Source organism: Cryptomeria japonica, chromosome 11, assembly GCF_030272615.1.
Source record: "Cryptomeria japonica chromosome 11, Sugi_1.0, whole genome shotgun sequence".
In the NCBI taxonomy this organism is placed as follows: Eukaryota; Viridiplantae; Streptophyta; class Pinopsida; order Cupressales; family Cupressaceae; genus Cryptomeria; species Cryptomeria japonica.
In genome coordinates, this window is record NC_081415.1 from 733,465,389 (window position 1) to 733,482,037 (window position 16,649).

Sequence of the window (16,649 nt, forward strand, 5' to 3'; positions counted from 1 at the left end):
CAACAACCTAGCGGGAAGTCAGAGCGTTACATGACAAAATCACCCCCTGACTCAAAGCTTTATTAAAAGAAACTCCCTTTGTAATTCCAAAAGACCTCATGATTGTCCAAATGCAACCAACAACCTAGCGGGAAGTCAGAGCGTTACATGACAAAATCACCCAATATCAAATGGATACCCCTCAGGACAAAACAACTAACCTAAAACAAAACACCTAACCAAAAACGAAAACAAAGCAAAAGACAAACCAAAGCAAAAAGAAAAAAGCAAACAAACGAAAAACAACGAAAGCAAACTAAACTAACTATGTACAAGGGAAGGCCTTAGGCATCTTAGGACTGGAAATAATGTTTGAGGTACCTCCCATTGACAGGCAATGGGATGTCTTCTCCTGTTAAAGTCTTCAACCTAAATGCATTTTCTCCCAATATCTCTGAAATTTGATAAAAGCCTTTCCAAAGCTTATCAAACTTATCATGTTCTCCTCTTTTCTCGTGTGCTTTGTCCCAGTATAGAACTAGATCTGAAATTCGGAATGCCTTGACTCTAGCTTGTCGATCGAACCATCTTTTCACCACTCCTTGGTGTTTTGCAAAGTTTTCCAACGCTTGATCTCTCTTTTCTTCCAGATTCATTAATTGTGTTAATCGGGCTTGAACAGCATCAGTGTCTTCCATGTACTCCTGAATAAATCTCAAAGTCGGGATCCTGAGTTGCATGGGGAAGACTGGATCTTGGCCATAAACCAGAAAATAAGGTGAAATGCCTAATGCGTTCTTGGTCCTGATTCTATCTGCCCATAAGGCGAATCTCAATTGGGTATGCCATTCTCTCGGACTTTTTTCTAGCAATTTCTTGATAACGCTAAGTAAGTTCTTGTTGGTTGACCCAGCTAACCCATTACCCTGAGGATAATAATTTGATGAAAACTTGAGGGTTATTCCATATTCAAAAGCCCAATTCGAGAATCTCAATGATGTGAACGCCGATCCATTGTCGCAAACCAACGCATAAGGACATCCAAACCTTGTGATTATGTTTTCCTCCAGAAATTTGATCACAACTTCAGTAGTGCAAACTTTGAGTGCTTGTGCCTCTGACCATCTGGTACAATAATCAGTAGCTGTAATGATATACTTATGTTGTGCCGAGGATGCGGGGTTGATGACACCAATAAAATCCATTCCCCATTTGGCAAATGGTCTGGCTTCAATCACTGGATTCAGTGGCATAGCAGGATTCCTTTCTCTAAAAGCTGCGACTTGACATGTGTGGCAAGTCCTGATATGATTAAATGTATCTTTGAAAAGTGTAGGCCAGTAATATCCTGCCCTTAGGATCTGGTGAGCTGTAGCGAGGTTGGCTCCATGTCCGGTTCCAAACTTGGAATGAAAATGTTCGATTACTTGTTTAGCCTCATCTTTGCCAACACACCTCAAATATACTCCTTCATGATTTCTGCGATATAGAACAGATCCTTGAAGCATGTAATGTTGACACTTCATTCTTAATGCTCTCTTCTGTGTGGGTGTCATGCGAGCAGGACATCTGTGATTAAGCAAGTATGTCACAATATCTTTGTACCATTCATCATGTGTGACGTCCTCTAATTCATAAACTTGCTGAACTAATCTTGGTCCATCAATTGCCAATGTTTGCGCCAAAGCTTGTCCTCGAACAAGTTTCATGGGCTGGATTTCAATATCAAATTCTTGGATAATGGCAACCCACTTACCTCTTCTTTCTCCTAATTCATTTTGCATGAGAAGAGTCTTGACTGCTACATCAGGCACTATTGCATATATCTTGGCCCTTAGAAGGTAATGTCTGAATTTCTTCACGGCTTTTACCAATGCGTATGCTTGCTTTTCAATGTTGGGATTCTGAGTTCTGCATCTTTCAGCGGGGTGCTCATGAATGCAATCGGATTCTCATCCCTTTCTTCACTTCTCTGGGTGAGAATAGCGACACAAGTGTAGTCAGAAGCGAAAGAATATAGATAGAAGGGCTTGAGATAATCAGGACTGATTAATACTGGTGCTTCTATAATTGCGGTCTTTATTTCCTCAAACGCCCTTTTGGCTTGTGGAGTCCATTCAATCTTTGCATCCTTCTTCAACATCCCATTCAGGGGTCTGACAATCTCGGCAAATCCGGTAATGAATTTTCTGACGAAGTTAATCTTGCCGAAGAACGATTTGAGTTCCTTCTTGCTAGCCGGCAAATTGATAGTAGATATGGCTTTTACCCTTTCAAGATCAATGGATATTCCTCTTTCTGAAATGACATGTCCTAAAAGCTTTCCTTCTGTTACTCCAAATATACATTTCTTTGGATTGAGAGAGACACCGTACCTTCTGCACCTTTGAAAAACTCTTCTTAAGTCACCCACATGATCTTCTCTTTGCCTGGAGAAAACTGTGATGTCATCCATATATATAACAATACATTTCCCAATTAAGTCTCTGAAAGCGATATCCATGGCTCTCTGGAATGTGGCCCCGGCATTTATAAGTCCAAAAGGCATTCTCTTATATGCAAATGTTCCCCATTTGGTGGTGAAAGCAGTCTTTAGTCGATCTTCAGGTTCGACTAGAACTTGGTTATATCCTGAATATCCATCTAGAAAGGACATCATCTGAGATCCACTGACAATCTGCAACACCTCATCTAGTGATGGTAGCGGATAATTATCTTTCTCTGATGCTCGGTTGAGATTTCTGAAATCAACACACAATCTGATCTCTCCATTTTTCTTTCTGACAGGTACCAGATTGGCGACCCACGTCGAGTGTCTTACTGGGAAGATGATCTTGGCTGAGAGCAACTTCTTCACTTCTTGGTATATCAGGGGTTCCAATAAAGGATTAACCGGTCTTTGTCTTTGCCTAAATGGCTTACTTCCTGGCTTCAAAGGGATTGTGTGAGTAATAATTGCAGTGTCGTAGGTTTTGAGATCTTCATAACTCCATGCAATGACATCTGGGAAATCTCTCATGTTTTTCAGGATCCCATTTCTTTCAACCGCGGTACAAGACTTTCCAATGAACACATTCTTAGTTTGTATATCATCACCTAGATTGATTGTGTCGCACATGTTTCCTTCCATATTGTGGTTCTTCTTTTCTTTCAATTTGTCAGGATCAAAAATTCTTTCCAATTCCACCATTCCTTTTGGAATAGTGTTTGTCTTTAAATTCAGGACACCTTCGGCATCAAATTCTGCTTCTCCCACCTCTTCTTCATCAATGATCTGGGCTATGAAGACATCTATGTTGGTTAAGAAGTCCAGGATGTGCTTGTCATCCTCGAAAACTTGAAAATTGGTGATGTTATTTGGGACTGAAGGAACCGATATTAACTCGACTGTGAACTTCTTCAATCCTTCCATTGCTAGTGGTATCAAAGAACTAGCGGCTTGTGCAAGGGAATCCGCCACTTGATTTTGATGTCTGTATATAGAATTGATATTGAAAGCCTCAAAACTTTCAATGAGATCCCAGACTCGATTTCTGTACCTGGTCAATCTTTTGTCATGGCAAACATATTGCTTCCTGATTTGCCTTATTGCTATTTCTGAGTCTCCATATACTTGCAGTATTTTCGCCCCTTTTTGGATGGCTAATAATAGTCCATGAATTAAGGATTCATATTCAGCTACGTTGTTGGTGCAAGGAAATTGTAATCTGTGAGCGGCGAGGTAGGTTTCCCCTGTCGGGCTAATCAATTCAAAGCCGGCTCCAGATCCTTGTTTAGACTTAGATCCATCGAACCTTAATGTCCATATTGCATTTTCTTGATTTTTTGTTTCTGGGCTTTCCAGACTTTCGGTTGATGTGTCGGATAAAGTTTCATCTTCCGCAGAACTCTCAGTCTCTGAATCTTGAATTTCTTCCATGATTAATGTCTGTGGAGCTCTTTTGTATACTTGTTCTACTGCGGTCTGACATAAAGCACAAGATAGTTCTGAATGGACTGCATTGTGAATTCTACACCAATTTGGAAGAAGCAAATCTCGGACGGACGCTAAGTTACCAAGTTGCATACTTTGCTGGATGTTTCTATGTACGAACCTCCTGAAAATTTCAAACATTCCTTCATCTTCTTGGTCGGATCCTTGATCACTTTCAACGACAATTTCTGTAGATTCTATTACTTCTTGTTGGCCATCTTCATCTTGTATGTTTTGTATCATCAAAATTTCTTCTACTTTAGGCTTGTATGTCCCTAGGTCGGATTCTAAGAACAGGACTTCATTGTCTTCCCCGTACTCGATTATCATAAGTCTCAATCTTGGAGTGCTATCGATCTTGATTTGGTTCGGGACTCCTCTCCATGGTAACCACATGTGTGCGAAATCAGTCGACACATATCCATTCAATTTTCGGGACCAATCTCTACTCAGAAGCATCCCATATGAATCAGGGATATCCACCACTGAAATGTCTATGAAATTTTGAACTCTTGGGTCTGCGGCTAATTGCATGTGGATATTGTTCAATTCGCCCATGACTGGAACTTCTGTCTTATCTAGCTGGGTGACCTTTCTCTTGATAGGAGCGGGAGTTATTCCTAGTCTTTGACAGACAGCCAGGGGCATCACATTACTGGAAGCTCCTGAATCATAAAGGCAATTGTGTAATAATTTTCCAAAAATTCTAACTGATAGCAAGAACGGGGCTGGTTCATCTTTTCCTTGAGAAGGGCCGGAAGAATCTTCACTGGGTTCTTGATGTTTCACTTCATTAACCTTTGAATGATCGTCCTTCGCTAGACTTTCTTCTTTTGAGTGATTTGTTTTGTTTACGGATTTTCCTTTCTTGACCAGATCTTTCTTAACCGCAACTTCCTTTTCTAGCAGAATCTGGTTAGTGGCGAGGCCTTCTTTGATGGTAGACTGAGTTTTCTTAGTCTCGCCCCTTTTGAGTAATACCTTTCCTTCCAATATGTCTTCCTTTTTAGCTGGGAAGGTTATGGTCTGGACCATGCATTCATTTTGTTCGGATTGTCCTTGGTCATTAGTTTCCTCTTGGGTCACATTGATAGTGGCTTGAGCTCTGTTGGTCGAGTCCTGAACATTTGACCTTACCATGCTAGGCTCACCCAAACTATTGATCACTGCATCTTTGATTTCTGACACTTTGAGCAACTCGTAGAGTGGTAGACTCACTTTAACTTTCTTGAGTTCCTCTAACACCAATGCAGCCAGTCTTTTCATTTCATTGCCCACGGGGGGTGTAATATTCCTCTGTCTGTATTCTTGTGTGTTTTGCGGATACTCCGGATTGTTGCTGGCTTGGGGATCCGGCGGAGTAGAAAAGTTATTTGGAGGAATTGATGTAGTTAGAGGTTCTTGATTTCTCTGATTTCTATGATAAACCCATTGGTTTACACCTCCTGAAGATTGGTGAAATACTTCTTTTATTCCTTCTACTAGGACACTGTTGTTCAATGGTGGAAAATAATATTCTGGGTCTTCTATAGGTCCATTTGCAGACGCTAGCGGGAACTGGGATCCTGGAGGTACCATTGGTCCATTAGCAGATTCTGGTGGAAATCTCCCATTTTGTGCTTGACTAGTTTCTTCTTGTGAATACTTGCAGCTTTCAACAATCATAGCTTGACCGTACTGTGTGGTTGGAACCATTTCATATCTTGTTGTGGGCGGATTTTCAGGTGGATCAGTGCTACGCATCTCTTGTTGGAAAATGTCGGCCGCGATCTTGAATTCAGGACACTGTAACTCAGAGTGTTGATTCGTGTTGTGGAGTCTACACCGACTGGATAAGGCCGCCTCTGCTAGAAACACTTTGTTGGTAGAAGGACTTTCTTGATTCTGCGAATTAGGTGGGTTATCTAGTGGCGTCACCACATTTCCATTGTTGGGAGCTGTATTCCATGGTCTTCTCTGGAAACCTTGGTTATTATTTCCTTGATAATTATTTCTGAATCCTTGATTGTTGTTCCCTTGGAAATTTTGATTATTCGTATGTTGGCCATGGTTGATCCTTTGCATACTTTGGAGTTGATTATTCTGGTTCCTCGGGTGAGTCACCTCGGTTGATAGCTTCTTGACTTGTTCAATCAACTCTTTCATTTCGTCCTTTTCTTCTTGTGTCCTTAACGAGCTTGTGGCATTTTGCAGGTACACAGGTTGTGCGGGTGGAGCTTGGGAAATTGGAACTCTAGGGTGTAGGACCAATTGATTTGCCGGCTGTACGTTCGGATATGTTGCTTGTGGAATCGGATTCATGACTGGAGTTTGGTTGGCCAACGCCATTCCAACTGCCTGCATCTGGTTCGGTGCTGCGACAGGTCCCATGTGTAGTAGTGGCCCAGTGATATTCTGTCCCATGTGCTTACTAACTTCAATAGCTTTTGCATATGCTGCGTTTAGATCATTCGGGGTTGGATGCGTCCTTACAAACATAGCAGTGAGATGATCTAAAGCTCCATAGTAAATTTCTCTTGGATCCACAATGAGATAAGGATGCCGTAACATCGTGTATGCGTGGTGAAACCTGTTGTTGAAAGAAGTGATGGGTTCATGTTCTCTCCTTCGGACTTCAACAAATTGTCAATACAACTCAGCTGGTGTGGTTGGTATACCAAATTTTGCAATAAATGCATCTTTCATCGCATCCCAAGTCCTGATTGACCCTGTAGGCAAGTGAACGAACCAAAAGTACGCCTCTTCTCCTAATGAGTAGGGGAAAAGCCTACATGCTACATCTCCATATTCAATCCGCCTGTTACGAAGAAGGTCTTCGAACATCTTGATATGATCTTCTGCTGTGCGATGGAAATCACTGACATTGAACTTGGAACAGAAATGCTCTGGATTCTTTGGCATATCATGATAAACTGCAAATTCCAACGGTGATGGGTTGTTGATTAGCCAAGTTGCGCCATTAAGCACATGAGGAGGAAGAGGAGGAGGCGGAGCTTGGTGAGCCATCGTACTCTTCGAGGCTTGAGAATTTGAAACTGGACTTGATGAACTAGCTTGGCCCTTTGTCTGAGAAATTGCCTGGATACTTGATTGGATTGCCGCTTGTACTTGTTCTTGAAGAACTTGTGATAACTCAGGAGATTCCTCTAATCTTAGTTCGAATTCCTTGGGAGTGTCCTCTCTTTTAACTCGCTTTGCCTTTGAAGTAAACTGAAGTTCACTTAGATTCTTGACACCTGGTGTTGACCTCAATAATCTTTGATGTTTCTCGGGCGAGAAAGAACCAATGCGATCCAGCGTGAAATCTTGCGAAGATTATTCAGGGTTCCTTTGGTTGCGAAGTTCTCTAGCTGCGACCCTTCGATGTTCCTCGGCTCTGTCTTCTTCTTGTTCCAAGATGATTCTGACTATGTTATACTCAACTTCACTTCTCCTTACGTTCCACGCTAGATGATTCAATCCTGAAACGATATCTTCTTGAGTGTTGCCTATCTACAAATTTGGTTGCAATACTTGATTCAATCCTTCATGTGGCAACACCATCGTGATTCATGATCATGTTCATAATGTACTCTTCTTCAAAAATTTCGGACTTCGGATACTCAGGCCCTCCTTCTAGCACCAATTCTGTTGTGCGTGGGAGGAGGGACAAAACCTCTGGATATCTTTTCTAAATATGACTTGATAAGTTCCACTGATCGCAGCTTGACGATGATCAGCCCTCCTTCTAGCGCCAATTCTGTTGACGTGTATTTTGTACACAATCATACACAGAATAAAATACTCAAAGGCATCTTATCCTCTCTTGAATAAAGTCGCTAACTGCTGAAGATTCGCAAGAAGGATCAGTTAGGATGACTCCAATGTTCTTGTAAGTAGGGTCTCTACGTGTGGATAAGCACCAGTGGTCGTTGTGATTTGCTGTGTCCTCAAGGGGCCTTACGTTGCCGAAGATTTTGATGAATTAAACAAGCTTTTTCAAAAAAATAACAAAAGGATAGGGTTTGCAAGAGATCTAATCTAGTCTAACCCTAAGAATGACTCAATGCGGACAAGACTTGGCAAGATTCTACCAACTTCAATTTTGCCATAAATTAACAACTCAATTGAAATTGATGCGATCTTCTAAGGTAACAAATGATTTTCAATACATCAAAGATCAAAGACACTACCACGAAGGTACATATCCAAGATACAACAATGATTGAAGGTTAAGTGATTCAAGTATTCTCCAGTTGACCACGCAAGGCGTTCCTACAATCAGCAAGAAGCTAGTGGTTTGGAAATCGAATCCTACCAAGGATCAAGTCCAACACTTTGTCCTTCGAATTAACACACTACTTTGATTGAGAATGATTCAAGAAAAATTGAACAACCATGAAGATAACCAAGAGAAATGCAACAAAACACCATAACTTCAATATTTCATTGATCTCAAAGTCGTCATGTACAACAATTGTTTGAATTCCTTTCTCAAAGCTCAATCTTGCTACAAAATAAATTGCTTCTAAACTCTAATCTCTCTAATACATCAAGCTCTCTGATATCTAATCTCTAATAATAATAATGAAATGAAATGAGGGTATAAATAGCATCCTCAATTACAATGAATCGTCCAGATCAAAAGCAGATCAACGGTCAAGATCATGACACCTAAACCCTAATTAGGGTTTGTTACAAATAGCCTCCTTTTTACTAAACAATATTAAATGCATAGCCAAATATTAAATTTGGCACAAAAACCTAGGAGACATAGACCAATGACAATTAAGGTGCCATGTCATCTATAACAACCTTTCATCTAGAATCTTATTCCCTTTCCAATGCTCCTTTTTAGCATATGCAATGAATCTTGATACGATTCCTTCGATCTCAGCAATTGGAATCTCGGGAAGATTCTTCATTCTTTCTTCCAAGTGGATGACCTGATCAAATGCCTCAAGAAGAACTGCGTCCAATGTAGGTTCAAGTTCCTTAGTCTTTTCAATCAGGAGCATGGTAGCAAACATCTGGTCCTGTTGCTCATCTGTGATATTAGCGTCCTTGCAAAAGATGACCTTGATTCTATCCTCCAATCCTTGCAAATCCACATCTGTCTCAACTTCGATCCTCCTGCCAAGAATGGTACGTAGTACCTCAAATACTCTGTCCTGGATCGGGTTGATCACCTCCTCAACATGGCTACATCTAGTACTGATGTCCTCGAAGAGAACTTCCTTCATCTGGAGTAAGGTAGACCATTGAAGCAAACTGTGAGGTCCTCCATCTATAATCTTTTCCTGCGCTAAGACCTTCCTCGATGTTTGTCTGACCACTTTCAAGACAGGAATGATAACATCTTTGGTATGAGCAAAAGCGGCTACTGTTATCATCAAGTTGTGGATGATCTCAAGAACCTGGATAGCCCTATGAATAGTCTTCATCATCCTTGTTGCAAATTCTACGGCAACTGTATGAGATTTGTCCATCCAAGTACTCATACGCTGGACCATACTCCTGAATCTCTCTGCCTCATTAATCGATTGGAGGGGAAGTGCCTGTACGGGTGATCTTGCTGGATCCTGACGTCCCAAAGGTTCATTGAGATGGCTGAAATATGTTCTCCATGCACTGACCTCTCTCTCAAGCTTTCTATTCTTCTCCATTTCTTCTCTAAGCTTGTCTTTCAAGGCCTCAAATGAATCGGTGGCATCGTCCATCGTCTGTTCGGCTGTGGATGGACCTAGCTCAAATGTCTCTATATCATATTAATCTGCTACGATCTAACCTTCATACTTGTCCACTGCCGGTGTAGCTATCTGTAATTTTCTGGATCCAGTCTCATCTCTAATCATCTTAGACATCTTGGTAGCCTTCCTCTTCTCTGTCACTTCCTGAGAACATCCAACAAGGCTCTCCAAATCAATTACATTGTCTTCGTCCTCAATCACGATCACCTTAGTTAATCTTTCCTTCAACCAATCTCGGATGGCCGATCTTGTCTCTTTGACCTGTATTTCCTTATGTAATGTTTCTTCTTCTCTGCGAGGAGATGTTATCTCGTTATCTTATCTATCTTCATGTAGCTCATAATCTTGGAGAGATCCATCTGGTGACCCTTGCCGTGCCTCTCCTTCTTTATCATTCTGTACCATAGACTCCATGGACTCTTCCACTTCAAGTGTTCTCTTCTCTGGTCGAGAGGATGTGCCGGATGAACGATCTCGGTTGGCCCCTTGCTTCTTCTTGGAAGATTCTCTCTTTTCTGGTCTCTCTTTCCTCTTCGAACCTCTTGGATGGAGATTTCCTTCACTTGCACTTCGAAGGTTACCTTCACTTGTATTTCTGGGATTAGGATTGCCTTCGCTTACACTAGCTCCACCTTCGGCTGGCTTCTCTTCCAAAGTGAAAGTCATAGCTATGCCTTGCTCTCTCAACTTCTGATGCTGCACATCAACCCATCTGCGAGTACAAGACAAGACTGGAGCCATCAAAGCATCTAGATCCACGACCTCGGGCTCATTCAAATCTAACCTTATTGATTTGCTTTCTCGATCATAGGATGACTGGAGATGTCTGCCACTGTCCTGAGCTTGGTCGGCCACTCTATAAATCTTGCATTTCCTGATGAAATCCAAAGGCAATCTAGAATGCATCTTTCTTTTCACTTCAAGATCGTCTAAGAGATTCATCATAAAATCTTCTATCTGAAATTCATGCTTAAACTTCCTACCGACCGTCTCTTCTATAAATCCATGAGGATCAAAGCTTTCTCTCAAGGCAAAGAATGAAAAAGAATACAAAGCTAATTCCTTCTCTGCGTCGTCCATGGCTAAAGCATTGGGACATACCTCAACTGAATTGCCCAAAATGATGGGTACCGGAACTCCATTTCCGTGTCTATGTCTGAATGCCTTCGCATATGCTGCCAACTGTCTTGTTACATCAAGTAACACAATTCTGTCTGTCCGATATCTCGGCAACATGTATGGAGGTGAAGGACATCCATGAACTCTGATATAAGTAAACTTCGGAAATTGGATAAACCAAGCACCGTACCTCTTTACTAATTCTTGTGCATCCTGAGATAATCTGTTGTGAATCCCACCTTGCAACGTCCTTGTGATGTTCATCGTGAAGGTATCATTAACTAACTTGTAGTTGCTTCCTGGCGGATGATGCAAGTGGACATAGGAATCACAAACTCTAACCTCGCCGGGTCCTCTTCCAATCACTCCTCTGTGAGGTAGTCCTGCGTACTCAAAGCTCCTGATCAAGGCATATATGACGTATGAACTCATGTGGAAGGACTTGGTAGCTTTGAGTCTCCTCAACTGTACGTCCAAGCAATGACTAATCATCCTAGCCCAATGAATCGTTCCTTTTCCCTGAACTATCACCTGGATAAAGTAGAACATCCACTTCTCAAAGTAGAAGGCCTGAGGGGCTCCTGTAACTCGGTTGAGCATTGTAATCAAATCTCTGTACTCCTCCTGGAAATCAATCCTATGTGGTGTGTTCGGGATCTTGCTCAGGCGAGGACGACTCTTGAGTAACCAGTTCTTGTTGATGATGCTTAGACAAGCATCTGGATCATCTTCGTACATGGACCTAGCTCCTTCTATGCTCTTGTAGACCATATCCCTATGCTCTGGAAGATGGAAAGCTTCACTTATAGCTTCTTCTGAAAGATAAGCTAAAGTGTTTCCTTCATTGGACACGATCGTTCTGGACTGAGCATCATAATCACGAGCACACTCGATCATCAACTCATGACACTGTACTGCTGGAGGAAAGTCGGCCGCCTTAATGATGCCACTCTCAATTATCCTCCGGGCGACAAGTGATGGCTTGCCAATGTAAGGGACCTCTCGAAAGTTGTTCGTGCTGAAGTTGCCCAAGTTGGTATCTCCAATGTTGCTCCACTTCGACACGATCTTGGTCTCCACTTCTTCAGTCTTTTGATCTTCCTTCATGAGAGCTGGACGGCTGGTGGATGCTCCCGCCTTCGGGGTCGCCATACCTACACAACATTTCATAATAAGTAACTAGACTTTGCAATGTATAGCATAGATTAGATTAATTTTAAGAAACCTCATGATATGTCCTTGAGTTATCATTTCCTAAAAAACAATTGAGCTATTGGAATTCAAAATTTCAAAATTCAAAATTTAAGGCAATGACGATCAACAATAACAAAAACAAAAATTCGCCATACCTCACTTGATAGCTAACTCTAAAATGCAAAATGAAGAAAATCGCATAGGCACAAATCAAAATTTGATGGCTTCAACGTGATCTCTCTTCAAACGAACGATCTTCTTAGCAATTTCGCCACCTTTGGGGGGTCTTTGACGTGATCTTTGACAAATTTGCCCAACTTAAAACCAAGTTCGCATTCCTCTTTTGATGATGCTCGCACCTTGCTTGGAATGGAAATTCGCTCCACTTTGAACACAATTCGCACCTCCTGGTCTTCTCCAAAATCGCATATGAAAGATGATAAAATGATGGTTTGAAAATGAAATAAACCTCCTCCTTTATAGGTGCTTACCTCCCATTACCATATAGGCCGACTTTTGCAAAATAAGGTAATTTAAAATGATTTTTAAATAAAGAACAAGGGCCAACTTTGTAAGATTTAAAACTCAAGCGCTCAACTTAATATTTAAAATAATAATTAATTAATGCCTTCATTTTTAATTTTTTCGATTTTAAAATAGGCAAAATTAATTAATAAATGTTCAAGCGTGATTTTTAAATGCTATTTAATTGAATATTTAAATTTATCGAATTTTAGCATTTAAAATAATTTAAAAAATGTTTTAGCGCCAAAAATTTGGAGGAGGGAAAGATACAAACCACATCGCTCTGGTCCCTGACTGAGGGACAGGAGCGAATTATCACCTTGATCTTGATTCTCTTGCTTTTTATGTTCAAAACCTCCATCTTCACGTTGAAACTGGCATGTTTGTTAGGAATTTCGAGCTTGATCGTCTTGTTCTGTGGATGAATGCCTCTTATGACCATTATCGCCCTGGTCCCTTGGTGAGGGACAGGAGCGAACTTGATGTTTTCTCCTTGACCTTTGTTTCTACGATCACCAAATTTCATCATGAGGAAGAAACAACGTTAGCCTTTCGTTCCATGCTTGTTTCTCTTGTCTTTAACAAGGCATTTTGATGCTTGAAGGATTATCGCCCTGGTCCCTTGGTGAGGGACAGGAGCGAACCTTGTGCTCTAGCCTCAATTTGCTATCTTTCAACCTTTGCTTCTTGTTCATTGCCTCCCAAACGATATCTTCGACCTTAGCTTTGTCATGATTTTGAAGGAAAACGAGTGATTTTGTGAAAATCGCCCTGGTCCTTGCCTGAAGGACAGGAGCGATATAGCTTCTTGGTTCAATTTGATCACCTTTTGACGTTTGATTTTCTCGCATATCATCTTCTTAAGATACCTTAGACCCTGTGCAACCTTGTACGTCCTTGACTTAGCGTGATTTTTGAAAGAACTGGCACATCTAATGAATATCGCCCTGGTCCCTGACTGAGGGACAGGAGCGAATTTGGGCATCCTGGGCTCAACCTTGTTTGTATCAACTTGCAATCGCTTTCACCATGTAGAATGAGGTCCTTTGATCCCTCTTGGACACTTGAAACTTGATAAACCTTCAAAACCCAAGCCTTCATAGAAATTTTGCTCTGGTCCCTGATTGAGGGACAGGAGCGAATTTGGGCATTTGGTGCAAATTGTTCAACTTTGGCAGTCTTTGTAACTTCGTTCTTTGTCGAGACACCTCAAAACGTCCTTGCCACCTTACTTCTTGACTTGGAGTGATCTTAAACTTGGAAGAAAGGCAATTTAACTAACATTTCGCCCTGGTCCCTGGCTGAGGGACAGGAGCGAACTTGATGTTCCAAGCTTAATCACACTTTGCTGACTTCCAAAATTATCTTCAATGGACTCATTGTGTCCCCTTCCCTTCATCCTTAGCCTGGATTTCGTTCTAACTTGGCAAGAAATTGACCTAAGGCAAAAATCGCTCTGGTCCCTGACTGAGGGACAGGAGCGCCTAGGCCAATTTGAGTCTCATTATGCATCTTGCAATCTTCAATTTGTCTTCAACGGGTTCATTTCACCTTCTTTGTTTGCCTCAAACTCAAAATCCACTTGATCTTTGCCCAAAATATGCCCTATGAGGAATTTCGCTCTGGTCCCTGGGAGAGGGACGGGAGCTACCACTAAGTTCGCCCTGGTCCCTGACTGAGGGACAGGAGCGAATTTGCTTCAAAGTAATGTTTTCCTCATGTTTGCGTTTTCAACTTATATTCAACTGGTGAAGTGTACTTCCTTTGATCTTCTTAATTCGCGAAATCTTTCAAATCTTTCAAGGACAAGGAAATTTTGGATTTCAAGCTCCGGTCCTTCAGTGAGGGACAGGAGCGATTTTTACTCCTGGAGCATTTCCGTGTTCATGAAATTCTTCAAATTATATTCAATGGAAAGATCATGCCCCCTTTTATCATTTCCAATTCAAAATTTGTCTTGATCCTGCAGAGACAGTAAAATTTTGAAAAACAAGCTCCGGTCCTCCACTGAGGGACAAGAGCGATTTTGCTCTTACAGGCCAAAATATCAAGATTTTACAAGTTTAATCACTTCACAAGGCAAAAACAGGTCATTTCCAATGCCCGGGATCAATTATCAAAATTTTCAAAATTTGGTCAAAATTACTCAATCGGACAAAATCAAAATCTCATCATCAATACTCAGGCAAATTTAGACTCTGCATTCAAAATTCCAATTGAAAATAGACCAACTCACTTAGCCTTTGGCGAATTCTCCTTATTCAAAATTGCATCCTACGAGAGGAAGCTCAAAAAAAAACTCTCAAGATTGACTAGATACTAGCCCTAAAACGCAGTAACGAAAACCCTTAGGCTTGACCCTAATCCAGACAACTGGCATACTAAACCAAAACCCTAAAAATGGAGAAAAAGGCGAGCAAAACGAGCAAAAAGAGGGGGTCCCCATTTAATGGGGCGATGTGTGAAATGGTCACAACAAGGCCCCACAAAGAAATCGAGTAGTTAAAATATTTAATTAGCAAAAAAATTGAAATTAAATTGATTAGTACCTATTATTTTGTGATTGAACTAGGATCCACATTGTAGTTCACTAATGCAATATAAATTAGCTTATAAGAATAAAAGTCCATCCGTCAAATCAAAAGATTTGTTTATAAGAATGAAACGATTATACCATATTGTAATGCTATTTTGAAATTGGAAAGAATAAGAGAAAAACCTGGTATATTGATACTTTCTTATAAATACCAAACTAAGTTACTAAAACAATAAGAAAAAGGAATGACCTGTCACAGTCGTGCTCGAATCCGAGAAAAATACAACAATGAGCCCAGCAATGCAGATAACAGCGCCACAATACTGCCAAATTTTATATTTTGTCTTGATAAATAATCGAGTAAGAATCATAACCCATGGAATGGTCCAGCAGTCCAGCAACGTCACACTAGTAATTGATGTATACTGGTATGCCTTCACAACTGTCATCACCACAAATTTGAAGATAATTGAAGACCCTTCTAGAGAAAACTATATTGTTGTAGTAATGTTTTTATCAATGTCTTGTATTATCTTGTAGTTTTGCAAATTCAAGAAAGGAAATTCTTTTGACAACTAGCTTCCAATAGTAGTTGTTAGTAATAATAACTAAAGTTGCATGGACACAGATACGGATACAGCCATTTTTGAAGACAAATAAAATGTACCTACAGGTATAATCTTTTTATAGGATACAAACAAGTTACTTGGGATTTATTGTAAAAAAGAAAAAGAAAAAAAAAATGTATAATATGAAATACTTAGTCGATGAATTAATATTTTCAGAATTCTAATAAATACAAATCTACTTCACATACCAAGATAATTTCCCTCAACATCAACAAATCCCAATAAAATATACCAATACCACGAAACCTGCATATACAAAATAACAAGCTCAAAAAGTATATTCTTGAAACATATTAAAGTAAAATCTGAAGTACGATAGCCACTTGCAATGAAAATACAAAAATCAAGTCAGTATATGCGCATAAATGAGAAGGAAATAATATACTAATGTACTTTGTATGTATGTGGATACAAGAATTGAAAAACCAGCATATTTTACAAGGATTTGAATCAAATCAAATTCATGAATCTTACATTCAAAAAACACTGTTGTGATATCAATTTCTAATTTCTCCACTAGAATCAAAGTTACATAGTAAAAATAAATGTGTCCCAATTTTAATCAAGGATTAGACAGGGAGAAATCCTTCACATGAATTTAACAATTACCTTTAGTTTATAAATAATTATTGTATTAAAACAACCCCTTTTATTAGTTCTGATCTGAAATTGGATCAGTCCAGTTAGTCAAGAAGTCTATCTTATCTACTTATGTTATCCTTAAAGCAAACCTCTTAAGCCTAACACATTATGAGGACTAATATTTTGAGAAAATGACACCTAAGTCAAGTTGCAAAAGAAAATGATCTAAAAACATAGAGGGGGTAACTAAAAGACCTAAACACATGAGGGTACTTAACAGGACAAAGAAAAGTGCATATCTAACAGGACAAAGAAAAGTGCATATCTACCAGGTCCAACCACAGTCAAACACATCTAACTAGTTTGACAATGGTCAAAAATAT

At 40.2% G+C, this 16,649-nt stretch overlaps 1 protein-coding gene across 2 annotated transcripts in view; it reads right to left on the reverse strand.

Moving 5' to 3' along the window:
• Nucleotides 1-16,649, reverse strand: part of LOC131072111 (uncharacterized) — a 186,818-nt gene that overhangs the window by 124,546 nt on the left and 45,623 nt on the right. For both annotated transcript variants that reach the window (XM_058008174.2, XM_058008175.2), the window contains exons 3-4: nt 15,873-15,930; nt 15,306-15,497 (exon numbers count right to left, since the gene is read on the reverse strand). In XM_058008174.2, coding sequence (XP_057864157.2) covers nt 15,306-15,497; nt 15,873-15,930 — 250 coding nt within the window. The remainder of the gene's footprint in view (nt 1-15,305; nt 15,498-15,872; nt 15,931-16,649) is intronic.